Source organism: Ictidomys tridecemlineatus, chromosome 15 (assembly GCF_052094955.1).
Source record: "Ictidomys tridecemlineatus isolate mIctTri1 chromosome 15, mIctTri1.hap1, whole genome shotgun sequence".
Lineage (NCBI taxonomy): Eukaryota > Metazoa > Chordata > Mammalia > Rodentia > Sciuridae > Ictidomys > Ictidomys tridecemlineatus.
Window position 1 is genome coordinate 51,907,565 of NC_135491.1, and position 26,800 is coordinate 51,934,364.

Here is a 26,800-nt window from a genome sequence, read left to right on the forward strand (position 1 = left end):
ATGTCTTACTTTCTCCAGCTATATACAATATTTTGCTGTTTTCATCTTGTGTATAAGACGCTCTAGTGAGGTTCTGGTTTTATCCATAATAAGTTTGCTGAGCTTCTCAAATCTGTGCTAATAATTGTCATCAAATTGGAAAGTTTGAGCTATTGTTCCTTTAGATATACTTCCCATCTTCCATGGGACTGCAATACATATATTTACCACTCTGTATTGTCACAAAACTCACTGATAAAATACTTTTTAAGACCTTGGTGCTGCAAAACCTGAGCTGAACTAATATGAGGCAGCTTTGTCTTCTAGTGGGAGTAATCCAGTTTCACTCAAAAAGAATGAGTTTAATTACAGGCTGCTGCCAGCCTCTCCTGAGATACTATATAATATGTGGCATATGTGCCTACTTTCATTCCTAAAATTGGAAAAAGTGTGAAATCAAAACACATTTGGTGCTAAGGTTTTCAGATAAAATTGGAAAACTGGTATTCCTGGTTCTGTTATTTTCCCTAAAAACAACCATTAAAGTTCACAAAGCAAGTTCCCAAGAATTTTTAAAAGGAGACTAATTATGGTACAGTTTTGTTGAAATATGGGATAGGTATTACATGAACATGAAAAATAGAATGGAATCTACAAGTAATCTAGAATTTACAGTATAGTAAAATAGCAGTCCAAAGAGACTAGGAAACATTTGATAATTGATTTGAATTCTCTCCAATCTGACATTCATTTCCCCAATTCTATGTGGGCTTTGAACTGATTTGGTATTTGGACTCCATGATAGAAACACTGAGACCTCTCTTCATCTCACATTTGGCTGCCTGGACAGTTGGCTAGGCTTTATATGTCCAGCTGGATCTCTGTCCATCTGTTGAAGAGTTGTCAGTCTGGCTTCTTAAAGGTCTGGCTAGTGGCTGGCCAGCCCTAGGTGAGGCTGTATGATTTACACATTCCCAGTGTTGATCATGCTTTGAAAATATAATTTTAATATCTCTATTAGATATAATTTAATGTAACAGATATATAACACAATAATTTATAATATATGCTAATTATAAAATATTGTGTGGAATATTAATTTCAAATTTTTAGAATTAGTCTATATAATCATAATCATCTTATAATTACAATATTCATAACAATATATTTAATGATATAACATTTACATGACCTAACATTATCAGATGCTATTTTAGGTTCAACATTGAGTAATTTAATACTCCAAGACATCCCAGTAAGTCAGGTATTACCATTAACATCTTTACTACATTGGTGAGGAAAGCCAGGTTCTCAAGAGTCTTACTTAATGGGTCTGAGGTCACAAAACCTGTGAATGCTGGGCACTGAAATTTTTCACCTGGATCTAGAGGGCACACTACTTACTCACCAAGCTAACAAGTTCACGATCATAATAGCCATGTTATGGTAGTTATCTTTTATTATTATATTATACATTCCTGTACTTGTCATACTCTAAAGTTTTTGTTGATTATACAACTTATTAAATGTTTAAAGTATACATTTGTATATTTAAATTCATTATGTGTTATCAATCTCTATTTATAAAGAATATTACCGTTTGCTCTTACATACTTATTATATTTTTGTTTCTATAAAATATATAAATTTTCTTATTAGAGGAGTTATTTATTTTATTGTACTTTTAAAGAGTTTATTACACATTGTGTATTTCTAAATTTATTAGGTCAATATATCTCATACATACATAAACTTATATATTGCTTATATTAAAGTACTGTCTATATTTCTTACTACTTATCTATTGTCTGGTGTATACAAGTTTTATGGTGCCATATTATTGGCATTCGTTGCCCTAAATATAATGTAGTTAATTATAACTGTACTAAAGGCTTTCGCTTAGCAATTGCTGAAAGTAGGCTAAGAGCACCTTCACTCCAGGATAAGCAATCATTAGACGGGAGAGGTCAACAATGTCATGTCACTGTTTTACCAGTAGGGAAGCTGAGGTCCAGGGAGCTGCAGTTTGGAAGCGGCCTCAGAGCCTTTCGAATCCTAGGTTTCCACGTTTCTCCGTGGTCCCTTTTCCACACCTTCTCTATCACTTCCTCCCAAACTTATCACAGCAAGTGACCACCTACTCGCCAGGCCTAGGACCAGCCCCAGGTGAGTGCCTGCCTGCCCTCCTGCAGCACAGCCTCGAGGTGGATCAGGGCCAGGAGGATTCTTCCTGGCAGGCCCTCCTGGGAGGGGATCCTGCGGGAAGATGGAGCTGGGGGCTTCGTTTCCTAGAGCTCGGGGTTGGGTGCCACTCACCTGGCTAGGGGGACGCCAGAAAACAAAAAAAAAAGCTAGTAATTTGGCGGGCGACAAAGAGATGCAGAGATACGGATTAAAGAGTCACCCAGAGAAGTGGCACGGGGTGTCCCAGGGAGAGACATAGAGACCCAGAGCAAGCGAGACACACGCCTAAAGCAGGCGCGTCCGCACCCACCCTCAAAATGCAAACACCGAAAATTTTTGAATTGGTTCGTCTTGTCCTGGACGCCTAGGTCCCCCGCAGCCTTCAGGATGCGACTCCTGGTAATTCCCAGGATGAAGTCGCATCCCACCTCGGTCTCCTCTAAACTAGTGTGGATTCTCTAGGGGCGGGTCCCATCTGAGGCTCCGCCCCCGTCCAGCCGGCCAATGGAGGCGCGTAGAGACCGGCGCGGCACGGTCCCCAGCCAACGAGGAGGCAGACGCCCCTTGAGGCCACGCCCACAAAACGCCCCCTTTAGGTCTGGGCGCCTAATCTGCTTGGCTCCGCGTGCGAAAGGTTCCTGTCTTCACCAGTGTGGTAAGCACCCACTTTTGCGGGTCTGAACAAGTCCTGCGCTTTGCTTTCGCAACCCCATTCTCTGGAACCACGAGAATGTTTGTGAATTGCAGACGGAGGCCGCTGAAGCCCTGGATTGGCTAATTACAGAGATACTGGAGGGTCCGAGTCCTAAAGGCTGATCTGACTGCGCGCGGCGCTCGGATTAGAAGCGGCGAATGCCCATCGAGCATCCATGCCCTGCCACTCCCTTTCTGGAAGGACAGAAATTGAAGTTTCCTGAATTCTGAGAGAACACGTTGGTTGATCCGGCACTGTATCCTAATGGATACCGTGGATTGGGTCTTAGGAGATGCAAAATACGAGTAAAGAGAGGAAACCGGCAGGAGCCTCCCGTTACGTTCAGAGACGTCAGTCAAGGGATAGGCGAGTACAAACGCCAGTCAACACAGTTCTTGTGAAGGTACCACCCGAACCGGGCGGAAGGGAGAGAAAGAGCTCTTCTCGATTGGGCCACAAGGAAGGCAGTCCCGCCCTCTGTGCTCCACGATTGGTTAAGCTCAAGCCGTGCCCCTCACGTCGGCAGCCAACAGTTTGACAAGTGGGCAGCTCTTGCCCCACTTGCCGCTTCCGCCGGGTTAGTGGGAAGGAGTCCGAAAGGGGCTCACTGGGCTCCTGACCAGGTCCGACGTAGATCCGGGAGACGCGCGCTATCTGAACGGTGAGGGAACGCTAATCGGCGGCGAGAAAGAGGCCCCACGGGGAAAGAATGAAGTTCTGCAATCGGAAGCGTCTTCCGTGAGGCGTGGCTTCCGGAAGTGTGGCGAACCCTCAGCAGCACCCGGAAGTGTGATGCTGCTGCTGCTCCGGGAAGTGTCGGTGTCTGGCGGGGGAGATTCAGGGTTGAAACAGGTGTTTACGCATCTTTGTTTCCTACCGCCCAGCAGTCTCCCTCTATGGAAAGTGTTGGAGGGTGCAAGTATTTGGTCCTGGTTTGAATGTCCTGGTTTCTCATCCTGTTGGAAACACGGGGAATAAGTGCTAGGGATGTGTGCAGGGGGCCTGGCTCTGTAAAAGATTCTAAGTTTCCTTTGCTGCCCGTCACCCCCTTGATTTCCCCTCCCCTCCAGGGATGTGCAGATGGAGGCCGGAGGGGACAGTGCTGCCCCATCCCCCGGGGCCGAGGAAGGCTTGGAGGACCTGCCGTTCCCCAGTGAAGAGACTGGAGACAGTGGAGGGATTCACACGGCTGTGCCCGATCCCGGAGACGACGGGGACCTGGAGGAAACAGGTGTGCCCTCCCCTCGCTGGGGTCTTGGGAGAACTCCCAAGGGATTGTCATTGTTGGACAGGGGAAGGGAGGATCTTTTGGAGACCAGTGAGGCGTCTTGGGACTCAGGAAAGTAGCCTGAACCATAACCTGTTCTGTAGGAGGGCACAGTTGGCTCACTGGTGTAATTTGACTCATCGAGAAATAACAAGGAAGTTAGTGGGTATCAGCTGACATTCACTGAGTGCAATCCTGTGGGCTGGGGCAGATGCATCCTCTTAAGGGAGATAAGGAAGGATGAAAGAAATTTGGGGTATGATGAGGGACTGTCCCAGTTTGTCCAGCAATTTCTCCATTTTAGCATTGGAATGCCCTTAACCTGAGAAACTTCTCAGTTCTGGGGAAATCAGAATGTATTTAGTGTGCTTTTATGTCATTGAGGATTCAAGAACAGTACAGTTGTGGTCCAAGAGGGTCTTGGGACTTTAGGGTGTTTTGGCCAATGAATTTGTAAAAGAAAGTCAACAGGGTCAAAGGAAGGACTATTTAGAAGCTAAAGATTGGGGGAGGTAGGGTGTTAAGTCATTGCGGTGGGAAAGGGATTAATGAGTGTCTATGGGTACTCAAGAGTATTTATGTCATTGAAGGACCAATAGAAGGTTGTTGAGGGAAGTCTTTAAAGAACCAATGACATCAAGTAATAGTCGTGATTAGTAGGGAAGGGGGAGTCAGTGAAATTATGTGGAAAATTGGGATCAATAGGGGGAATATCTTGAAAACAGATGTTAGTGGATGTGTAAAGGTATCATTGAGGAATCAGTAGTAGTCATTGAGGAATCTTTGCTCATAGATCACCTTGTAATTAGTCGATGTTAATAGAGTCTTTAGAAAGAAATAACAGACATCACTGAGAAAAAAATTGTGGGGTTGTTTAAGACTTAGAAATTATTGGCAGGTAATGGCAGTTATTGGGAGGGAGTAGTTGGTATTTGGAGCTTGGGGAGTACTGGCATTTGTTACTGAGAGGATATAAGTTCACTGGATTTTACGGAAAAAAAATGCAGAGACGTAGTTGCAACTGGACAATAGTGACTGTCATTGGGTGAATTAGTAGACATCTATGAGAATCAGTGGGTGTGGCAGGGAAACAGTGATTGTGGTATTTATTGAATGTAAATGATGGGCATGAGGAAGGGCAGAGTAGGTCATGAAAGTACTATATGTTATTGGAGGTTAACCATGGTCTTTAGTGGAATGCAGGGAGTAGACATGGAGTAAAACAAATTGTGGGTCGGGGCAGCCATTAAAGATGTTAGGGATAATACTGTGGTATTATTGGGCTGTGAGTGGATCTCAATGGAATTAAACAGGAGGGAATGGGGGTTAGTGGGTGTTAATGGCAACTAACTACCAGAAGAATTAATGAATATTACTGGGACTGTAAATGGTTGATCAGGAGAGTTGATGGGGGTCGTTAGGGATCAGCGGACATCAGTCAGCAGGCTAGGGGAGTTAGATGGTAGGGAGCATAGGTATTATGGATGGTAATGGTGGCCGTTGAAGGATGGGTAGATACCAAGAAAATAAATAAAGGTTCATAGGAATTAATGGGGGATCGTGTAAAATAAGAATATTAATGATCAGAGACAGTGGGGTGCTCAGAAGACTTGAGAATGGTGGTTGTTGAAAGAAGAGTAACTGGTCTGCAGGGGCATAGAGGGGCCCGTGACAGTGACAGCATATTAGGTTATTCCAGTTGTGGAGGATCACTGGAACCTCAGTGCTGGAAGACATTAGGGAGATCCAATCTCTGGGAGTCATTGAGCAGGGGAAGGGCAGCAAGGGAGACACTCAGAGGTCTTGGCATTCAGGGGCTGCTGTGGGACTGGGACTGGTGAGGATTCGGTGGGTTTTGGGGAACCTGAGTTAGTTGGAGTCCACAAGCAGATGACCCACCAGGGGCTTCCTTTCAGGATCCAAGGCCGAGGACCAGTCACCCAGCCTCCTGTCACAACTGCCCCAGTCAGAGGCCCCATCAAGTACCAGTGAGCACTGGAGTACTGCAGCCTCGGACAGTAGTCCCATTCATGGCCCGGAGAGTGACTCCAGTGGCGGGGACCCCAGTGGCGGGGACCCCAGTGATGAGGACTGGCGCAGCCAGCGGAAGCATGTGTTTGTGCTGAGTGAGGCTGGCAAGCCCATCTACTCACGGTACGGTAGTGTGGAGGCGCTGTCGGCTACAATGGGCGTGATGACAGCCCTCGTGTCCTTCGTGCAGAGTGCTGGAGATTCCATCCGCGCCATCTACGCTGGTGAGCCAGGGGGTGGCAAGCAGGATGGGAGGCAGCCACTGGGAATGTGGCTGGCTGGCTGGAGTCTGTCTGACCAGCCCTGGGTAGATCTGTCTCTGCCTACCTGAGGCTCTGTCTAGACCGGCAGGGTCTGGCTGTCAGAGGTCCATCTCTCCGGCCTGCTGGCTTCTGAGTGACTGATACCCTGGGCTCTGAGTGATTCAGGAATACCCTCTTGTGGCCTGAGGGCATGGCTGTGGGGACTGAGGCTGGGTGTCCTGCCTTCATGCGGCTTCTTGCTCCATTTCATCTCCCACCACCCACTTGGTGCTGTGTTCTAACCTACTCATCCCTTGACATCCCATCACATTTCTACAAAGGTCCAATTTTCCCGGCTCATACTTGTCCTAGTAGGTGTCTGCAGAGCAGTGGTGGGGACTTGGGCCTGGTGTTGTGTGCTGGGGTGAGGGGACAGAAGAGCTCCGCCCCACCCCCAGTCAGTCCTGATACAGCTCTACCCCTTGCCCTGTCCCTTCCCTTCCCCAGAGGACCACAAGCTGGTGTTCCTACAGCAGGGCCCACTGCTGCTGGTGGCCGTGTCCAGGACTCCTCAGTCAGCAGCGCAGCTGCGGAGGGAGCTCCTGGCTGTGCACGCCCAGATCGTGAGCACTCTGACGCGAGCAAGCGTGGCCCGCATCTTCGCACACAAGCAGAACTACGACCTCCGCCGCCTGCTGGCTGGCTCGGAGCGGACTCTGGACCGGCTTTTGGACAGTGTGGAACGGGACCCGGGTGCCCTGCTGCTAGGGGCCGTGCGCTGCGTGCCCCTTGCCCGCCCATTGCGGGAAGCCCTGGGTGCCCTGCTGAGGCGCTGCACAGCACCCGGGCTGGCACTGTCAGTGCTGGCAGTTGGGGGCCGGCTGATAACAGCTGCCCAGGAGCGCAATGTGCTGGCTGAGTGCCGACTGGACCCTGCAGACCTGCAGTTGCTGCTGGACTGGGTGGGTGCACCAGCCTTTGCGGCAGGTGAGGCCTGGGCACCTGTATGCCTGCCCCGCTTTAACCCGGATGGTTTCTTCTATGCCTATGTGGCCCGACTGGATGCCATGCCCGTCTGCCTGCTGCTGCTCGGCACCCACCGTGAAGCCTTCCATGCCATGGCCGCCTGCCGGCGCCTGGTGGAAGATGGAATGCGGGCCCTCGGTGCCCTGCGTGCCCTTGGGGAACCTGCCAGCCTCTCTAATGCCCCAACAGCCAATGCCCCTGCCTACAGTGTGCAGGCTGTGGGGGCACCTGGTCTCCGGCACTTTCTTTATAAGCCACTGGACATCCCTGACCACCACCGCCAGCTGCCCCAGTTTACCAGGTGGGCCCTGACCCTGTGGGTGGTTGGCCGGGTGGGGCAGTTTGTCCAACAAGGATGGTCAGCCTAAGAGAGGAGAAGGGCCAGCCAAGAAGGCCCTCCACTCACCTTGCCCTCCACCTCCCTCCCCCATGGCAGCCCCGAGCTGGAGGCCCCATACAGCAGAGAGGAGGAGCGGCAGCGGCTGTCGGACCTGTACCACCGCCTGCACGCCCGCCTGCACAGCACCTCCCGACCCCTGCGCCTCATCTACCACGTGGCCGAGAAGGAGACGCTGCTGGCCTGGGTGAGTTGTGAGTGAGCTAATGTCCCACTTGAAGGCTCCTTGCCCTCCAGTGCACGAGACCTTTTCCTGGGCTCTGCCTCTGTCTGTAACACTGTCCCCACCATCACACACATCTCCGAACTGCAGAAGGATTTACCACAGTGTGCAATCCCATGTTAGCCCCACTGTTCTACCTGTGGTCCCCCATTAGCAACCAGTCCAGTATCCTGACTTGCAGGAGACCCCATTAACCATCACTGAGCCCCTGAGTCCCCACTTTCCACCACTGCAGTTTTGATTTCTTGAGTCCCCAGCACACCTCATCCCATGCTGGGCCCTCTATCTGGATTTCCTTCCCTGGGCTCCTGCCTCACTTCTTGTGGATTTGTTAAAGGTAAGCACTTCCGGGAGGTCAGTCAAGGAAACCCCATTGGAAATGGCATGTCCCCCAGGCTCTGACATTTGTTAAATAATTTATTGCAAATCTGTTGTGTATTGGCCATTGTTTTAGGCAGAGGATTTTAATTTTCAATTTTTTTTTAAATTTCATTTTCAAGTAATTTTCGGCATAGTTGAGAGTTGAAGTTGACAAAAATAATACAAAGACTTAACATGAAGAAACCCTTTTCCTAGTGTCACCAAAGATTAACATCTAATAAAGCCACAGTAACTTATCAAAAGCAAGAAGTTAACATTGGTTCAATAACAGTTGATCCATAGACTTGGTTCAGATTCTACCAAGTCTCCCATTGACATCCTTTTACTGGTCTAGAATCCGTTCTAGGATCATATGTTGAACCTGTTTATTATGTTTCTCTGGTCACATTCTAGAACTGTTCCCAGTCTTTTCTGCCTCATGACCTTAACACTTTTGAAGAAATGGCTTGTAACATGTCCCTCAACTTGGGTTTTTTATCATGAGTAAGTTGAGGCCAAACTTTTTGAGTAAGAATCCCACAGAGGTGATGTGCCCTTTTCTGCATTGTCTTAAGGGATTGTGATGCCGGTTTGTCCCTGTTTTTGTTGATATTGACTTTGATTACCTAGTTAAGAGGGTGTCGCCACATTTATCCATGATAAAGTTACAATTTTCCCCTCTGTAATTAGTAAATATCTGTGGCATTCATGCCAGTGTCTTCTTTTTCGTTATAATTTTACCACTAATTTTAATATCTGCTAATGATTCTACTTTGCAGTAGTCATTAGTCAAGTGTTTGCCCAATGGTGCCTTTTCTAACCCTACCACCCTTTCTAGGATAAAGAAGAACTTTTCTTTGTTCCATTCATTGAATTTTTAGTTATATATCAATATAGTCTCATGAGGTTTTTCTTTAATTTTCAGTGGCTAATCTGTTTCCCTAGCATTTATTTTGGTGCTGAAATTGTCTGATTTAGCCAGTGGGACCCCTGATTTAGCTAGGCTGATGCCCATGTCTCCTGCCATGTCTTGTCTGCTGTGAGCTCTGCTTACTTGACTCAGCACCAGGCCTGGATTCATCCATTTTTCCAAGATTAAAGTGAGCATTTATACATTTTAATGGAGATTGGCATTTAAAAACCAAGATAGGGGAGGCCCAGTATTTAAAATCAGGTGGTCCGAGGAGGTCTGCTGAGGAGATGGCCCTCAAGTGGAGAGAAGTAGCAAGCCATGTGGTGTCTGGAGGAAGAGCACACCTAGCAGAGCGAGAGCATTCTTTCAGTTCTTTGCAGTGCGGCTGGGCCTGCCTGTGTTTAAGGAACAGCAAGGGAAGGCCAAGGTGGCTGAGACATGGGACAGATGGAGCCATGCGAGAGCGGTGGAAATGACACAGAAAAGGTGCTAGTGATATAGTGGGATCAGATCTCAGGCTATCGTGCAGATTAGAGTGAGTTCCTCTTTATATCATGCCCAGGCCTTAAATGATGAAAACATAGCAGTGTGTAACTTAAAATAAGACCTGCTAAATAATAATTGCTCACTGAGTATTAAACACGGTTGTTAATATTATCTCCAGCCCACAGATAAGCAAATCAAGGGCCAGAGAATAAACCACATACCCCCCGAGACAGACAGACACACACACACACTCTTTTACACACACACACACACACACACACACCAATAGCCAGCATCCCTGTTAAAGCCTCTAGTTCCAGCTGACCCTTAGACCCAACTGAGAACCCTTGACTCACCTATGACATAGTAAGATCAGGTTACCCGCCGTAGCCTAGTGTCCAGGGAGTACCAGGTAGGAATTGTTGCCAGATACTTCTAAGCTACAGGAGATAAACCTGGGCCTGGGTTTGGGTGGGTAGGATCATCCACGGCCAACTGCAGCCTCTGATTCTGTCTCCTTTCAAACCCCCAGGTGACCTCCAAATTTGAGCTCTATACCTGCCTCAGCCCCCTGGTGACAAAGGCAGGTGCCATCTTGGTAGTGACCAAACTTCTGCGCTGGGTGAGGAAAGAAGAGGACCGGCTCTTCATTCGTTACCCACCTAAGTATTCCACACCCCCAGCCACCTCTACGGACCAAGCTCCCCATAATGGCTTATTCACTGGACTCTGAATGGTGGTGCTCCCAGACTGCTGGGAGTGACCATCTTGGGTCTCTGACCTGGAAGTGTGGGTGGGTCGGTTGTCTTTGGCTGGTCCCTGTCTCCCTGGGCAGGCAGGCAAGATCCAAGGCCTGCGCACAAGTGGGAGACGAGTGACAGCAGCCAGAGATACAGGCTGCTCTTCCAGCCCCTTCATCACTTCCAGCCCCGGGAAAAGGCTCTGCCCACCCTCTGCCTCACCTCCCCCAGCCTCTGTCAGGGGCTATCCCCTAAACCTCTCCCTAAATCTGTCTCCTCATTGGACTGTCAGTTCTGAGTGTCCAGGGCAGCCAGGATTTCTGGGGTGGCCCAAAGGAGCTCTAGAACTGGGAATAAAGGGTCAGCCTGTACCTGGAACTGACCGAAGGGTGTTTTAAAGAGAGAAAAAAAAAAAAAAACCTGTACGTAAAAGGCTTAAAACCAAGCCCCTAAGGATACTTGTTTGCCCTTCATGTATTTGTGTTCATTTGTACCCTACCAGAAAGTAAGCTGCGTTGGTCTACATTGGCTGCTTCTAATAATAATGAGAAGGTAGCCTCCCTTGAAAAAGAGGACATGTAGTGCCTGGTCTCAGACAGTGGCCAGGATCAGGAATTTTTTGCATAGGAGGTGCCCTTAGTGTCTAAGGCTCGTTGTACTTCTCTATGAAATGGTCATAACTTTGTCTCACAGACTATTTAATGAAGTTTTGCAAATAGAACGGGATTCAAACTCTTATCCCAGACTTTGGCAACCTGCCACCACAAAAGCATCCTGAATAGAGACCTCCTTGGTTTGTGTGTGGTCCCCGTCCTCCCCACCCTCCCTCCCTCCCTCCCTAACTGCCCGGTGCCCTAGTCCTGCTCCTGTTGAACCTGTTACTGCCTCGCAGTGGTGCGCATGCGTGCTAACTGTCCACCCGGAGCGCCCGGTACTGTGCGCCTGCTCGAAGCAAATACTCGTCACTCCTCCATCCCAGGTCAACCGATGGAGTGAATGTGCCAGGTCCCGAGCGAACTGCCCTTCGCCCTCACGTGGGTGTTATTTTTTTAACTTATCGTCGACCCAGGTGCACAAACAAACCCCGCGTTGGAAAATGGCAGAGAAGCTGGGTTCTCTGAGCGAAGAGCCCGAAGCGCAGGAGCCCGCTGGAGGTAGCGTGAGGGTCCACGGTGGGCGCCTGCAGGGAGGGGCTCGGACCCTCGACAGTAACGAATAGCGGTAGCAGTAGTTTAAAAATGAAATTTTAAACCTTTTATTATTGAAAGAAAACCATTGCACACCGTGGCATTAAGTAACATGCACAGTCTCTTCACCCAGATTAACTCTTGTCAACTTTGTTAAACATGTTGCTTAGGTATTTTGTAGTAAGTAATTCGGTGTGCATATCTTCAAACAAAACCGGGAAGGGATGTTCTAGCAAAACTCACCCAGCTGTTGCCACCTCTAAGAAAATTAGCTTATTCTCCAGTGTCATTATTTCATACCAAGCCTAGATCGCATTTTACAAAAATTCTTAAATCTCCTAATGAGAGTATCTTTTCCACAGCTTTTCTCAAATTGGCTTTGAGTTAATCATAATAGCTCATCCAGAGTAGTGATAGGGAGGTGGCATGGCCCAGGGACTCTGGGAAATTGCAATCTAGCCAAAAGGAAGGGGGGGAGAAAAAATACTTCCCAGGGCTTAAGTAATGTACTAAGATGCTGCTAGTGATTTTGTGTTAAAAGAAATTTTCAGAATGTACCAAAGTCAAGAAAAAGAGCATGATGAATGCCTTAGTACCTGTCACTCTGCTTCACAGGTCTGGGTTCCAGCTTTCCTCTATCTCTAACTCCCCTTCCTGCACACCCTTCACCCCTCTGTATGAATAAGCACATCAGACTGCAACTTACAAGACTTACCTATGCAGACATCAAAATGATGATGATCTTCTTGTCTATTATCTGTCCTAGGATGTGAGCCTCATGAGAACCGAGACTGGTCCTTGCTGTTTTCTAGCACCTGAAATAATGTTTGGCACATAGTTGGTGCTCAGTAATTTTTTAATTATGTGAATAATGAAATAATTTGAATACAGATAATTGTCTTAGATTAGTCCAGCTTTCAAAAAAAGGATAGAAATAAGGCAGATGCAAATAGATCCCATTTATTAGGCTTTTAATATCGAGGCCACTGATTTTTTTAAAAACTTTTAATATCAACCTTTCAAATTCCTCAGTTAAAGTTATGATTAACTTCATCAGCAATGGAGAAAATTGAAAATCATCAAGTTACCATTTCTAACCCATCAAATTGGCTTTATAAAGGAAGGGATAATGTCTGGCATTGATTACTCTGTGGAAATAATAGGCTTTCTTTTGCCTAAGAGGAGAACTGACCAGAAAGGTTCTGCTAGGGGCAGTTTGGCAGCATGTGTGTAGTATCATCTCAGTCACCATGCTAGGTTGACGTAGGAGAGGGGACAACTACATGAACCAGGAATGGTCTTCAGAATGTCATTAATGGAGGCAAAATACAAGGAGTAATTACAGCAATTATTAAATCTCGGTATGTTCATGTACATTGGGGGGTGCCTGTAGGTGGGTTATTTTTTAAGAAGCGGAAAAAATAACTTCTAAATGGATATGATCATTGTTCATTGACAGTAAGCGCCAAAGGAAGTCATCATCACTAGTGAAGAGGGAGATGGTCAGATATCGCCTTTAGTGTGTTAAACACAAGAAATGAAGAAAACATACAGCCCAGCTGGTAGCTCTGGACAGGGGACTAGGATTTGGGGATGGTTCAGAGCAGAGGCATTTCTGTGATCTATTGTTTTGTTTTTCTTTTCAAAAAATGTAGGTATTACTGTGTAATTCTAAAATACAAGGGGGAAAGAGGGAAAAGTGAATGGCATCTGAGGCTCATATACTAATACTGGATCAATATTAATATCCAGATTTCAATGGTCGTTCTGTGGTTACTTGGTGGAGTCCTGTGTACATAGGAAGCATACACTGGAATATTAAAGAGTGATGGACCAAATGACTTCGACTCGTGGTTCAGAAATACTCACAATGGGGAATCTGATAGAAGAGCAAATGGGAGCACTGTGGCCTGTTGTGACAACTTTTGTTACATGTGAAATTTATTTCAAAATAAAATGTTTCAAAGGGGATTCATACTTCACAGGCTGCTTCCTGCTGTCACATGCAACTTTTAAACATTTACAAGATGTTAGATTCCTTAAAAGATGGATATCTCTTTCTCTTGGCCTCATGTCTAGCACTAGAACATTGCAGGGAAGAAATACACAGGTGAGCTTTTGCAGAAATAGTTGCCAGAACTAGCTAGGAAAGACAGGGGACAATTGGGGGACATTATATGTGTCTGAGCATTATGTGATATTACATGATGATTTTTCACCTTTTTGGGTGTGATTTTAGGACTAGGGTTATTCTAGAAAATGTCTCAAAATTATGCCTGGGGATGAATGGCAAGGCGCCTGCGGCTTGCTTGAAGATACTTGAACACAAGGAAAGAAGCTGAAGTGAAAGTGGGTGAATAATCACACTTGTCAGCTCTGGGCCATGAGCACCTTGGAGTCCACAATGGCGTCCTTGTTCTTATGTGCATTTAAAATTGTTCACAAAATCTTAAAACATTGAGAAACACTTCTCCTTGTTACTTAAAGTAGTTTTGGTTTCCTTTCTAAAAATTAAGAATATTTTAATAATTAAAATGTCTCAAGAGGAGACTACCAGCTCAGTGTGATTGTATCTGGGCGGAGAGATGGAGGGCCAGGGAGAGAAGGGGTTGTCATTTTTAACTTCACGTATTTCTGTGGTGCATGAACTTTCTTAGAATGTTACTAGCAAGAAGTGAACAGTTGAACTATCACTAAAATGCTGGCCATTTACTTCTGGGAAGGGGATGACTTGGAGAAGAGGCTCTTGGTGATAGGAGACTTTTAATTCCATGTTCTGCATTTGTTCATTATTTAAGTAGTTTACAAATTAAAATGCCCAATTAAACTAATTTATAAAAGATTTCAGGCCAGACCAAAGAATGTAAAGAAGGTGAAGGTAGAGATGCCATCAAACACTTCAACAAAATAAGCTCAGGTTACAAAACTCTGATTTACGATATGATTTTTAAACCACTAGAGAATTTCATCCTACAAATAGGCTGTAGTTAACTAATCCCCTAAGCAATCTTCAGGTCACTTCTTTATTTTAGGATTTCAAATATTGAAGCAATAAACTCCTTGCCCATCATTCCTAACTATTTCCTTAAGATGTGTTCCTCAGAGTGGAATTTCTGATGCAGAGGAGATGAGGAAGTTCTTGATATTACCGCAAGGTGTGGAATGAAACACCCGTTTCTGCCTATCAGATGGGCAAAAAAGGAACGGGGTTGAAAATTATAGTTGGCAGGTAAGAGTAGGGGGAAGGTTCCTTTGTGGGCCTCAAAAATGTGGAGGGCAAGTCCATAATATGAGCCAGTTTAAATATTAAGCATAACCTTTGTTGCCACAGGTGGCCCCTGCATCATGTTCTCGGGGTATCTAGTTAAGTACACACAAATACAAACACAAAGAAGGATGTACAGGGATGGTGTACTAGGTAAAATTGAGCTCCTCCCGAGCTACTACTATTTGAGATGATAGGGTGTGTTATAATTCAATAAGAAGAAGGAAATATGGGCACAAAGATCTACACAGAGAATGGTATCTGGTGACAGACAAGGAGAGAAGGCCTGGTTTATGGTACTTTGTTCCAGCAGCTAAGAAAAGCAATATGGGTGGCCATTGTGGCACTGTGTGTAAATAACAAAAGGAGGGAAACAGCCTAGAAGTCCATCAGTAGGAGACTGCTCTTAAATTATGGTATATCCAGGCAGTGGAACATTATGTGGCCGCTAAAAATAATAAGATCACCAGTACACATTGTCAAATGAAAAAATACAAAATGTGTATAATCATGTGAAACTTACTACCATTTCCACAGAAAATGGAGTATATGTTTGATTCTGAATTAAATGGCTTGTAACAGTTATGACCTCTGAGGTCGGGAGTAGGGGTTCCTAGAGTGTGAAGGAGAGAGGCATTTCACTAGATGCTGTTGTGGGAAAGCATTTCTGTGTTCACTTTTTTGCTACTGTACGTGTGTATGGGCTGCTTTTCTGCCTCATTTTCCTTGGGGAGAAATGGTCACTGGGTCTTGACCTTTTCTCATTGGTTTAAAGAATTTAAGATGTTTTGAAAGTGCTAATATTTTCCTGTGGGTTTTGTGGTTGTTGTTTAAAATTTAAAAGTAATAAAGTCTCCATGTTAAAATGTATACAGAAGTGTATATGGTGAAAAGTGCCTTTGTTTCAGTTGGGATCCGAATAAGGCCTGTTGGTTGAATGTTGATGGATACCTGCCTCAGTATAAGGTTTTCAACATAGAGTTTTCCTGATCCTTTATTTTCTCCTTCACAGTTTATTTGTTGAAGAAAACAGGTTTTCTTGCAGTTTCTCACAGTCTGCATGATAATGATAATGATGATAATGTCTCCAAAGGTGTCATTTACAATGATCACCAGCCCTTTGTATTTCCTTTGAAGTAGTGTTAAGATAGGGAAGCCTGGGGTGATTCCCTTTTATTTTGTTTATTATAGGGCTTTTGAGGGGGAGATTCCCCTTTAGAAGTGTAATGTTTTCAAGACACTTATAACATCCCATGGTTATTTTTATTAATGTTAGCAACCATGCATATCCTTGTCTGCCGGATTGCATTGGTTGACCTTCAGAATAACATTGAAGAGCAGCAGTAGCAAACACCCCCTGCTCTCATTCATGAGTTTCATTAAGAGAAAAGTGGTTATTAGAGATTCTGCTTCATCCAGCACACCCTTGAACTTCAGGGACAAAAGACAGGGGTACTACTGCAGGGGACCTGCTTTGTCTGGAAATGTGACCATCGGCGTAGCCTAGGCTTCCACCCAGAACTGTCCACAGAGCCCACAGGAACTTCCTTCCTCCCCTTCCAGATGGGCCTGGACCTTCCCTCCACCCCTTCTCTCTCTCCTTGGATCCTGTAATTCTAGTTTCCATCTCCACAGGGCAGGACAAGTCTTCAAAGAAGACGGGAGATTTGCTGGCAATCGTGAAGAAACTTCAAAAAGGTCTTGTGTCTAGGGTCTAAACCTTGGGCTGGGTTTGAATCATAAACATGCTTCCAACCCAGATCCCTTTACTCACAACCTTGAACCAAAAAGAGAGCCCCACACTCCAAAATTCAGGAAGTCTAAGAGAATGGAAAACCTACTCTGCTTACACACACACACACACACACACACACACACACACACACAGTCAGCCATTTCCTTGGTCCACAGGTGAGCAACAGCTGCTTTTAAGTTGTTAAGTATCTTTACAGAGACTTGAAAACAAATACATTCCTAGGCAAATATTCCTTTGTCTTCCCTTTGATGTACAAGCAGCAAGTGGCCATGTTGCACAGGGCCTGGGGCCAGCTTGCAGGTACCCACATCAGGGCTGGAGCAGAGTGCTGGCGCTGGGGAGGCTGAGGTTAGAGCCCAGCCCATTCTCAGCTTTGGATGCTGAGCTCCACTGGTCTACGCCAAACAAAAGGGAGCCCCTCCCCCATCCTGTGGCTCCTGCAGAAGAATTTGGGACCCCTGCCTAGACTGACCCTGTAAGAAGATGACCCGACCTTCTCCAGTAATACAAAGGACCCCTCAGCCCCCAGAGACTTGTCAGATGTGATAGCACTGCAAAGAGGCCCGCTCTCTGAAAGGTACAGGTGGAGGAGTTGGTGATCTCAGAAAACCTAAGCTGAGTTTATTAACTCCATACTGTCTTGGGTTGGCAGTGAGGCCTGCCAGGGGTGGGGCAGCTTTACGCCCAGCTCTGCCCACTCAGTTTACCCACCATGGAGCCAGGGACTGAGAAGTGAGAGGTGACTCCTAAAGGGACAGTGATCTCCCTGTCACCGGGGGGCTGGCCAGCTGCCACCTGCAACATGAAAGCCTTGCCCTCTTTTCTCAGGAGGCCAACCTCAGAGTCCAGGTTAGCAGAAGCTGACCTGCTCTGCCTAGCTGTTCCCAGGGTGGGCCATCCAGGAGCCCCCACTCCTGCCTCACTCAGGATGGCATCTATGGCCTCCACGGCCCAAGGGGCCCTGAGTGACCTCCCCTCCCACTTCCTCCTGCTCCTCTCCACCTGCTGGCTAGACTCCACCACACCAGCCCCTCCCTGCTGCCTGGGACACAAGCCTCCCCCACTCCTACCGCAGGGCATTTGCGCTGGTTCCCTCCGCCTGGAACGGTTTCCTCCCCATGCTCTCCCCCAACAGACCCCACTTGACTTGGACTTTTCAAATCTCAAGAAGCAGCCTTTACCCTGTCATTCTTCAACACCTCCCTTCGGGTTATTTCCCTGCACCGCAACCACTGCCACCCAAACTCACTCATATGTCTTTGTTCAATATCCGTCTCCCCCATCCAGAATGTAAACCCTGCAAGGCGCCTTGTACAGTCCCAGCACACAGCAGAGGCTCAGTAATTGTCTGTTGATTGATAGCAGCAGAGGCCCAGAGCCAGCATGCACCACCCCCTGCTCCTGCCCTGCATGGCCAGGCATCTGTCTTTTTCCACTCAATCCTTCTTCCTTTCTTTAGAGGGAAGCCTGGAGCCGCAGATTGGGGATCTGATTAACCGGATCAATGAGCTTCAGCAAGGTAAACTTGGGAACCTGACTGGCCAGCTGGGCCAGCAGGAGAGGCCTGGATGTTGAATGCCCCCGGGTCCACTGTAAAAGCCAGGCCCCTCCAGGGCTGTTTGGAGAGAACGTGTCATGGTGTGTGGTAGCACAGCAAGGCCAGAGGCTGCCCTAACACAGTCTTCTTTCTTCCTTTGGCCCAGCAAAGAAAGCCAACGAGGAACTAGGAGAGACCCAAGCTCGCCGGGAGGTCTTGTGTAAGGAACTAGACTCCTGTAAGTGGGGACAAAAGAGGGGCCCAGAGATCCTGTGACCACTGCTGGTGTTCCTGCAATGGCTCAGGGCCTTGGCAAAGCTCTTAGCCCTCCCAGTCCAGACTGCCTCTTGCTCTGTGACGTCGTCCTTCAGCTCTCGGCTCCAACAGCCCAATAGGCCCAACTTGATGGGATCGTCTAAAATTAGCTTCCCACCCTCTTTCTGGTCCTCTCACTCTCCTGGTTGATCTGCCTTTTTTCAAAGCATTTATTCCCACCTGACAGGTCACTGACTTCTTTATGGTCATCTCTGTCCTCAGTGTAAACTCTGTACAGGCTTCAGGGTGCTCACTCCTTTGGCACTTACAGGGACCATGGTCCCTGAGGTGAAGCCGGGTCAGGAATTTCCCCGTGGGAGATGGGTACAGAGGTAGTAAGAACATATCCTGCCTCTCCTGGGGCCATGCCATCACTCCCATGTGATTTTGCCCTTGACATGAAGGGGACATGGGATGTGGCCCCAAGGAACTAAAAGTGTCGTTGTGCTTTCCAGTGAATGGAGAGAAGGTGCACATTGAGGAGGTCTTGAGCAAAAAGCAAGGTATTTACCTGCTGCTTCATGTTCCTCCTTCTAACCCCACTTCACAGAAACCCAGTCCCCAGAGCAGCCAGAGGCGTCCTTCCCACTGAAACCCAAGTCCCTCTTGTGCTCAAATCCCTCCTGGCTTGCCTCCTCACTTGACATACACACCCGAGTCTTCTCAGTACCTCCCAGTGCCCAGTGTGATGTGGGGCCCCTTGCCTTTTCCCAACCCTGGGCCCCCAGGAGCTCTCACAGCGCCATCTTGGTTCCTTTCTCCTCAGAGGCGGTGATGATCCTGCGACAGCACTGCCAGGAGAGGGACAGTGAGGCACCGAGGTAAGAGGCCTACCCCAGCTCTGCCCAACTCCTTCTCCACCCTGAGGAGGAGGGAGCAAGAGTGAGGATAGAGAATCTTGACTCCACACCCCTCATGGCCCTTTCTATGGTACAGCATCCAGACGAAACTTCCCTGGTCATTTAGTTTTCTAAATGGTGTCAGTAAGAGTGATTGAACAGTTAGAAACTTGTTACTAACTTCTTTGTCAAATAAATTCCACCCACTGTTGTTAGTGTCTCCCTATGACCCATCCAGCTCTTCCATCCATCCATTCATTTATCTATCTGCTCATTTTAGGTCCCCAGTCATCATTTCACCTGCCTGTCCATCTGCCCCGTCCCCGCTCACTCATTCATCCATTCACCTACCCAGCGAGCCAGCTGCATCGTCCAATGGCCATACCTTCAATCTCCCGTCTAATCCTCTTCTATCCATCCAACCAGGCATTCATCCTCTCTACACCTTTCCCATTATCCCTTCATCTAGCCATTTGTTTCTTCCCCAACCACCCATCCAAAGATCTACTCATCCTTCCACAGTCCTTCCATTATTTCTCCATTGAACCATCGTCCCTCCGCTCATCATCTCTCCTACAACCACTCACCATCCAGTTAATTGTTCATCCATTCTTCTCTTCGAATCTTACTTAGCATCATCCTATGAAAAAAGTCCCATGTCCCAGGACACCATGACTTTAATTGCATAGAGAAACTTGATAATAGGTACTTAATGTGTGTGTATGCTTAACCACACAACATGCAGTCTGGTGAATGTTTGTGTCCATTTATTTACCTAATCCTCACAATACACCACTACCACCTTTTATGTATGGGGAAAGTGAGACCCGGAAAAAAGAATAAGTAAACTTGTCCAGGATCACAGTGGAGTAGAATATGTAGGCTTCAAGTCAGGATTTTAGAATGCACTTTACTAAATTACCATACCCCTAATAAAGTTTCTTGGGAAGGCACAGTTCTGTTGGGAACAGGCAGAGCAGAATGATGGTCTTGACAGAGGCCCATGAAGGTTCACTTTCCACAGAAGCAAGGCAGTGGGTAAATGTGAAGAGATGCCCCACCCCCACTCCTGCTGGAGAGAGGGGCTCAGTCAGAGAATATGACTGAAGGTGGTCTTTCCCAGGAAGCACATGGTGCAGGAGCACATTCCTGTACACAACTCTCAGATTTCAGAATCACAAAGAGAGAAACCTGGGGTAACTCCAAAGCCTGAGGTCTAGAGGGCCATTGGGTGGAGTGACAGTGGGACTTGCCTCAGGAAATGTTTATTGGAAGAGGAGACGTTGGAACCAAGGCTGGAGGGTAAAGCCCATGAAGGGACTCCAGCAGAGAGAGCAGGGGGCGGTGGTCTGAAGGCTTAGGCATGAGGAGCCCCAGACCCGGCCACGCTGGGTGTTGGTCTAGCCTGGGATCTCATTCCTGGGTCTCCGTCCTCAGGTTGGATGTGGAAGAGCAGCTGGAGGATCTGATGGACCAGCACAAGGACCTCTGGGAGTTCCATGTAAGCCATGATTGCCTGCAACCAAAGCCACTCCCCCCTTGTTTCAGTGTCCCTGTGGACTGGCCCAGCGCCTGCCCCTACTCAGGTCCAATGCTATGTGATAGTCCCTGACTCTGCTCACCTTTCCCCTCACATCTGGACACTTTTTACCACGCACCACCGTCACATCCAGCATCCCTGGGGATTGTTGCCATAGCCTGCAGATCCTGCTTCCCTCCTGCTCACCTAGAGAGAGTTCACCTGGCGGTGGCAAATGGGAACCTGGAGAAAGCCTTCCTCCAGCTGTTGATGGGTGCTTCGGGCAGCACCCAGGCAGAGAGAGGCTGTGGTGAACCCGTGTTTGCCACCCCAAGCTGGCTGGTTGGAGCATACCCAGAATCCTACCAAGGAAGCAGGTTGGGCAGGTCCTGTACCAGTGGGAAGGGCTCTGAGCAGGACCATCTGAGAGCAGAACTGAAGGGAGTGAGGGACAAAGCCCGGCACTGTGTGGGTGCGGGTGTTCCTGGCAGAAGGAAAGCCTGGTGCAGAGCCCTGAGGCGGAACTCTGCCTGGGACATTTGAGAAGTTTGATGAACAGCAAACGGGGGAATGGAGGACCATGTGGCTGGGGGAGAAATGAGAGATACACAGGGACATGGGGCAGCCCTGGGGAGAAGTAGGTCTCCAGCCACCCAGAAACTGCAGGTGGAGTTAATAAGGGTATGAGTGAGAGGCCTCCGGTAGGTAAGGGTCTGGACCACAGGGATTAGAGGGACCTTATTAAAGACCCAGCCTGGTCATCAGATCTTTTGTGCCAGAAACACAAAGGGAGAGAGTGGGCAATGCAGCCAAGAGCAGACCAGTGACAGGTCTCTCTGTCCCCGCAGATGCTGGAGCAGCGACTGGCCCAGGAGATTGGCATTCTAGAGCGCAGCAAGGAGCAGCTGCTGGCAGAGAGTGAGCCTGCAGCTGGGTGGGCGGTGGGGACCCCAGCAGTGGGCGCAGCGCTGATGCCCTGCCATCCATAGGGACCATGCTCCGCGCCAGGCTGCAGGAGGTGGAGCAACGGCTGCTCTCAGCCCGAGAAGTTCAGGGCGCCCCTGCAGAGAAGCTTGGGTGAGTGGGTGCCCCTTGCCGGGTCTTTGGGCCCGTCTCTGGCTTCCTAACGCCCCTCTGATTCTCACTCTTCGCCCTCGGCTCCTTGGCCTGGTCCCCGCAGGCTGAAGGCGGAGTTTGAGAAATTCGAGGGACAAACCGGGAGTGCCAAAGTCCCTGAGGTCCGCAGAGAAGAGGTAGGAGAAGGAGGAGGCAGGCAGAGTCCGTCATAGAGGGGCATGAGGAGCAGGGTGGGCAGGGGAGGCGGATCCGTAGAGGGGAGCCGCGGAGGCCCTGGGAGAGGGCGTGAGGAGCAGGGTGGGCAGGGGCGGCGGATGTGGGGTGCCTCACAGGACACCAGGAACCGCAGCCTGGCCTCCACTGCCCACAGGCTGGCCACCAGCTCCCTTCCCCCCGCAACGAAGAGGACTTGGAGCAGCAGGTGGAGCTGGCCCCAATGTCCCCCTAGGCCAGTAAGACCCCTTCCATCCTGTCTCAACCTTCCTTCAAGGCTTGCCAAAAAATAAAAGTGGTGATTTCAGATTGTCCTCAGGCTCCACGGCTCAGTCTGTACTCCAGGGGTCACTGGGGATGGGAGCTGGGGTCAAGCCTGGGGGCACGGGCATCTAGAGCACTCGGGCAGCGCCAGACTCCACCCACCCGTCCCGCAGAGCAGATTAGTGCATAAGTGGGTGTCAAGTGGAGCAGGATAACCTACCTCGGGGCCTCACCTGCTAACAAGGGTGAGAGGGACTGTGTTAAAGACTCAGGCCAGGTCCTCAGGTCCTGTGGGTCTCCTGAGGTCCAGAAATGCCCCTGCCTCCCAGCCAAGGTCTCTGCTGTCCCCACTGTCTCTCCCACTGATCTCAGACCCACCCTTGCCCTCCACTCTGGGATGGGGCAGCAAGGCTGCCCTTCCACCTTCAAACACTCCAAGCTCTGCATCCTCGTATGGGGTGCCCATCCCCTGGGACTCCAGAGGGCTTTTGTACTCATTCCTCCGTCTGTTAAAGATGTCAGCTAGAAGGCTGACCCTGGGGACCCAATTCCAAACGGCACCTTGTGTCAGTCGCTACCCGTTTACTGAACATGGATCAAACAAGCACTTGCTGCTTGTCTGCTGTGTTCCAGGCACCATCAAAGGCCCTGGCTTTAACCAGGGTGGACAGGGATGTCTCACCAGAGAGGACCTGTGAGTAGGGAGGTGACAGGAGTCAGGGAGTGAGTCCCACAGGGAAAGGCGTGCCTGGCAGAAGGCAAGTCTCAGCAGTCTGTGAGGTGGGACAGCACCGCACTTTGTTGGAGGAGCCATCTGGGGGAGCAGATGAGGTGTGGGGGGGAGGAAGACATCACTGGGGAGTGGCAGGGCCGGAGGGAGGCCGAGCGTCTTCTGGTTGAACAGAGCATTCTCAGAAGAGGACCCGTAGCACTGCGAATCCTCAGTAAATGTTAGCTGTCACTTACGATATGATTCCTTACCCTCCATCCATAGGAGAGTGAATCTGAGACGTGTGGATGAATCCCATAGACCAGGCACTTATGTCCTTTAAGTGGTCACTAAATGGTTCATATCATTTATTGTTGGTATTTCTAAGCTACCAACCAGGAAGACTAAGGTGGGTATATCTCTTAGAACAGAGATTTTATAAATCATCATTTTATAAATTTTATCATTTTATAAATCATCATTATTCTTGTCATTCCTAATTCAGAGATGAGGAAAGTCAAGGCTGTAGTTAGCCTCAATCAATGTTGGATCCCATCACTGTTGCTGTTGTTATCCCAAGTCCACAGGAGGCCCCAGGTCTTTAATAGCAGCCACTGCTCACACCCAGCCCCAGGGGGCTCTAGACCTGGGCTGCAAGCCCCTCACCCCACTGACACTGCATGCCTGCTTTAGGCCAGCTTCCAGGGAACTTAAGCATCTTCTTTATCAGTGTCTTTGTGTCCCACATGTGGGGACAGTGGGGGATATTCTGCTGCTTTATCACTTTCAACCTACAGTTCAAATCCTGGTTTTCCTGTTGGCGGACTGGGTGACCTCAGGCAAATTGCTTAACATCTGAAACATAAAGCAATTTTGGAGCGATACCCGCTGCACAGAATGTACTATACAACTGGCAGTTGGGGAGCAAGGCCCCTGCTGAAGTTAGGCTCTTACCCCTCACAGAGACTGGTAGAGCCTGTTGTCTTCTTTGCCATTAAATTTCAATGAGATGGTTCCCAGGTCCTTGACAAAGGCATTCCTGACCCACTCTGGTGGTAAGAGGCTTCTTAGTTTTACAAAGAGTTATATGCATTTCAAAGAGACTGAAAAAGAAGAAAGTTTCCTAAGGTAGTTGCTCCAAGAAAAGGCAGGCATGGGGGAATCTCTTGTTTCCAACAGGGAGGATTAACCCTTTTATTTCTATTTTGTATTTGTCCCCCAGTCCTGGGTAAGTCACTTCATTTACCTGGGCTGCTGCTGCTGGTTGTTTTTTTTTTTTTTTTTTTCTTTTTCCTCTCCTATCTAGAAAGAGTGATCTACACCAGTGTTCACAAACTCTAGGCATCCATTTTTAGGCCTGACATAAGTCTTTTGAAGCCCGGTGGTACCCATCACCTTTGAGCTACTTAAAAGTTCCTCTCCTATGTGGTCATTTGCAATAAAGCCCACTTGTTTCTCATCCTACCCATCCCAAGCCAGCTGACCACAGTAATACCCACGGGTCAACACCAGAGCCACATCAATAAGTTTCCTGCTCTGCACGTGTTTTCTTTGAAACTAGCCAATCTGCATCCTTCTTGGAAAGCCTAAGAGATAGGCTGATGATCCTTCATAAGGGCCTCTCCCCACACGCCCTCTCTCCCCTGCTTTCCCCACTTCATCCGCTGGTTGAGCTTCCTGCTGCCTCCAGACTTGCCCTCGGCACCCTTGACCTCCGGGACTTGTTCTTCCTATTCAGTATTTTGTCTTCACCCCTCATTGTGTTGCATCTGAGACAAACTTCACTCCTTCCGGTCAGGGTTCTCCTAGAGAGTGGCAATCGGGAGGAATAAACTGGACACAGTCAGACAAGAGCCACAAGGGAGTCAGTGGTGTAGATGTCTCCTGGGAAAGGGACCCTGGCTTTCGTGGGATGCTCAGACACTGAGCAATAAGCAGGATAAATAGGTATCTTGAAGGTTACACCAGAACCATCCAGGACCACCTCCCATTAAGGGAGAGGTGGAATTTATAGACACTTTACATGGAAGCCTTGGGACTGACTCAGAGAAGAATCACCCATTTGAGCTGTCCATCTGCAGAATAGCTACCATGGGAACGCCTCTGTTTGTGCTTCTGCTGCAAACCATTGATTCTCAAATTGGGCTGCACAGTAGAGTCAATAGCAGTTCTGTGGAAACAAGGAAGCTTAATCACCTTCAGAAAGCAGAGTCAGTCTTTTGGGGATGGTACGCAGGTAGGAGTACAGTAAAATTTTCCAGTTCATGAATTTCTCAATTTTTCCAATTTTTCACATCTGTTCTTAAGAATGGGGGTGGGGAAAGCCAGAAGTTAAAGATTCAAGCCTGGAATCTTCACCCCTAAAGGTGCTGCTCAGGACAAAGCATTTTGTTCTCCAATCTCTGTCTCACCTGTAAACCAGAAATTACTTCAGTAAAGTCGTCAGGGAAAATAAGAGGTCATTTTCCTTCCCCTCCTCACAAAGGGAATTATGCAGTCTCTTCTTTGATGGGAATGAGAAGTCGATCTATGTGTGTACCCTGGATCTAACCGTACTTGCCAAAATGGGATCTTTCAATCAGTGGCTTAAAAGAATGTCTCACCAAAGTGCAGGACAAATGTCACTTAGGATCCATGTGGTCCAGATGGCTCATTCAATAACATGAATCACACAGAGGGGATGTTATTCCCCCTTCAAGATTTTAAGCCTAAATAGGGGTTTAAAACCCTGAATTTTCAGCCACAGCCTTATTTTCAGCCAACTATTGGTTTTTGAACTTTATTTTGATTGAAAATGCCTGAAACACATCTCTAAACTTCTAATGTCCCCTTTAAAATAAAGCCTTGGACAAGCGACTGTATGTTTCCTAGAATGTAATATATTTGCTTTGCTTCTGTTTGTGTTTGCGTTTTTCTTCTAAGGGCAATTGGCATTTTCATGTATGGTAATAAAAATTTTTTTCTTTTAAAGAAATAACACTAGCTTAACTCTAGTTTCAAATAAAATTAATGGGCTCAACACAATTTTGACCAATGAAGGCAGACACCAAAGTCAATGCTTCCTATACTTCAAGGATGCTCAAAAGAAACCTCAGCCTTCAGCTATTAGGGAGAGAGGAGGACTGTCTATGAGAACTCTGCAAACTGGTGGGAACCAACACTATATTGAGATAGATGTAAACAATTTTTATGATGCTGAAGAGCAGAATCAAAGTGTAGAAAACTAAACAGATATTCCCACAAAAGAGATGCAGAGGGTTTAGGGAACATTATTAAAGAATGCTTATCATCCTTTAAACCAGGTTCATACACCTTTAAACACACTGGTAGAACTCTAGCATTCAGAACTAAGAGATGGTGCACCTGCTGCCATCGTCCTTCTTGGAACATTTGATAAAACTCTGGCAAACTGTTTGAGTTGAATATTAACAATGAAGCTTTTTCAGATGGGGGATGCTAGTAATAATAAACATTTTGAAATCTTTGTCACAAGAACTGAGGCCATAGGATCTGAAAGTCGTCTGAACAAAAGAGATGGGCATACTGAAAATCATCTTGGCACAGATGGTCATGGATC

General features: G+C 47.8%; 2 protein-coding genes across 6 annotated transcripts; both read left to right on the forward strand.

Moving 5' to 3' along the window:
* Window positions 1-2,006: 2,006 nt before the first annotated feature.
* On the forward strand, window positions 2,007-15,871 carry Mon1b (MON1 vesicular trafficking associated B). Of its 4 annotated transcripts, XM_078032699.1 has the most exons (7): window positions 2,773-2,818; window positions 2,911-3,709; window positions 3,928-4,088; window positions 6,041-6,379; window positions 6,905-7,724; window positions 7,860-8,007; window positions 10,335-15,871. In XM_078032699.1, exons 3-7 carry the CDS (start codon window positions 3,938-3,940, stop codon window positions 10,533-10,535), a joined length of 1,659 nt encoding a protein of 552 aa, XP_077888825.1. In that variant the 5' UTR covers window positions 2,773-2,818; window positions 2,911-3,709; window positions 3,928-3,937; the 3' UTR covers window positions 10,536-15,871. The 4 variants fall into 4 exon arrangements, with proteins under 4 accessions (XP_077888826.1, XP_040134819.2, XP_005318503.2 ...); XM_078032700.1 differs by lacking the exons at window positions 2,773-2,818; window positions 2,911-3,709 and adding an exon at window positions 2,007-2,145; XM_040278885.2 differs by having other exon boundaries at window positions 2,756-3,518.
* Syce1l (synaptonemal complex central element protein 1 like) lies at window positions 11,582-22,564 on the forward strand. 2 transcript variants are annotated; one of them, XM_078032701.1, is made up of 11 exons: window positions 11,582-11,696; window positions 16,630-16,692; window positions 18,210-18,269; window positions 18,454-18,525; window positions 19,058-19,105; window positions 19,369-19,423; window positions 20,879-20,942; window positions 21,809-21,878; window positions 21,950-22,037; window positions 22,141-22,213; window positions 22,408-22,564. In XM_078032701.1, the coding sequence occupies exons 1-11, from the start codon at window positions 11,639-11,641 to the stop codon at window positions 22,483-22,485; spliced, it is 729 nt and encodes a 242-aa protein (XP_077888827.1). In that variant the 5' UTR covers window positions 11,582-11,638; the 3' UTR covers window positions 22,486-22,564. The 2 variants fall into 2 exon arrangements, with proteins under 2 accessions (XP_077888827.1, XP_077888828.1); XM_078032702.1 differs by having other exon boundaries at window positions 18,454-18,507.
* The last annotated feature ends 4,236 nt before the right edge of the window (window positions 22,565-26,800 follow it).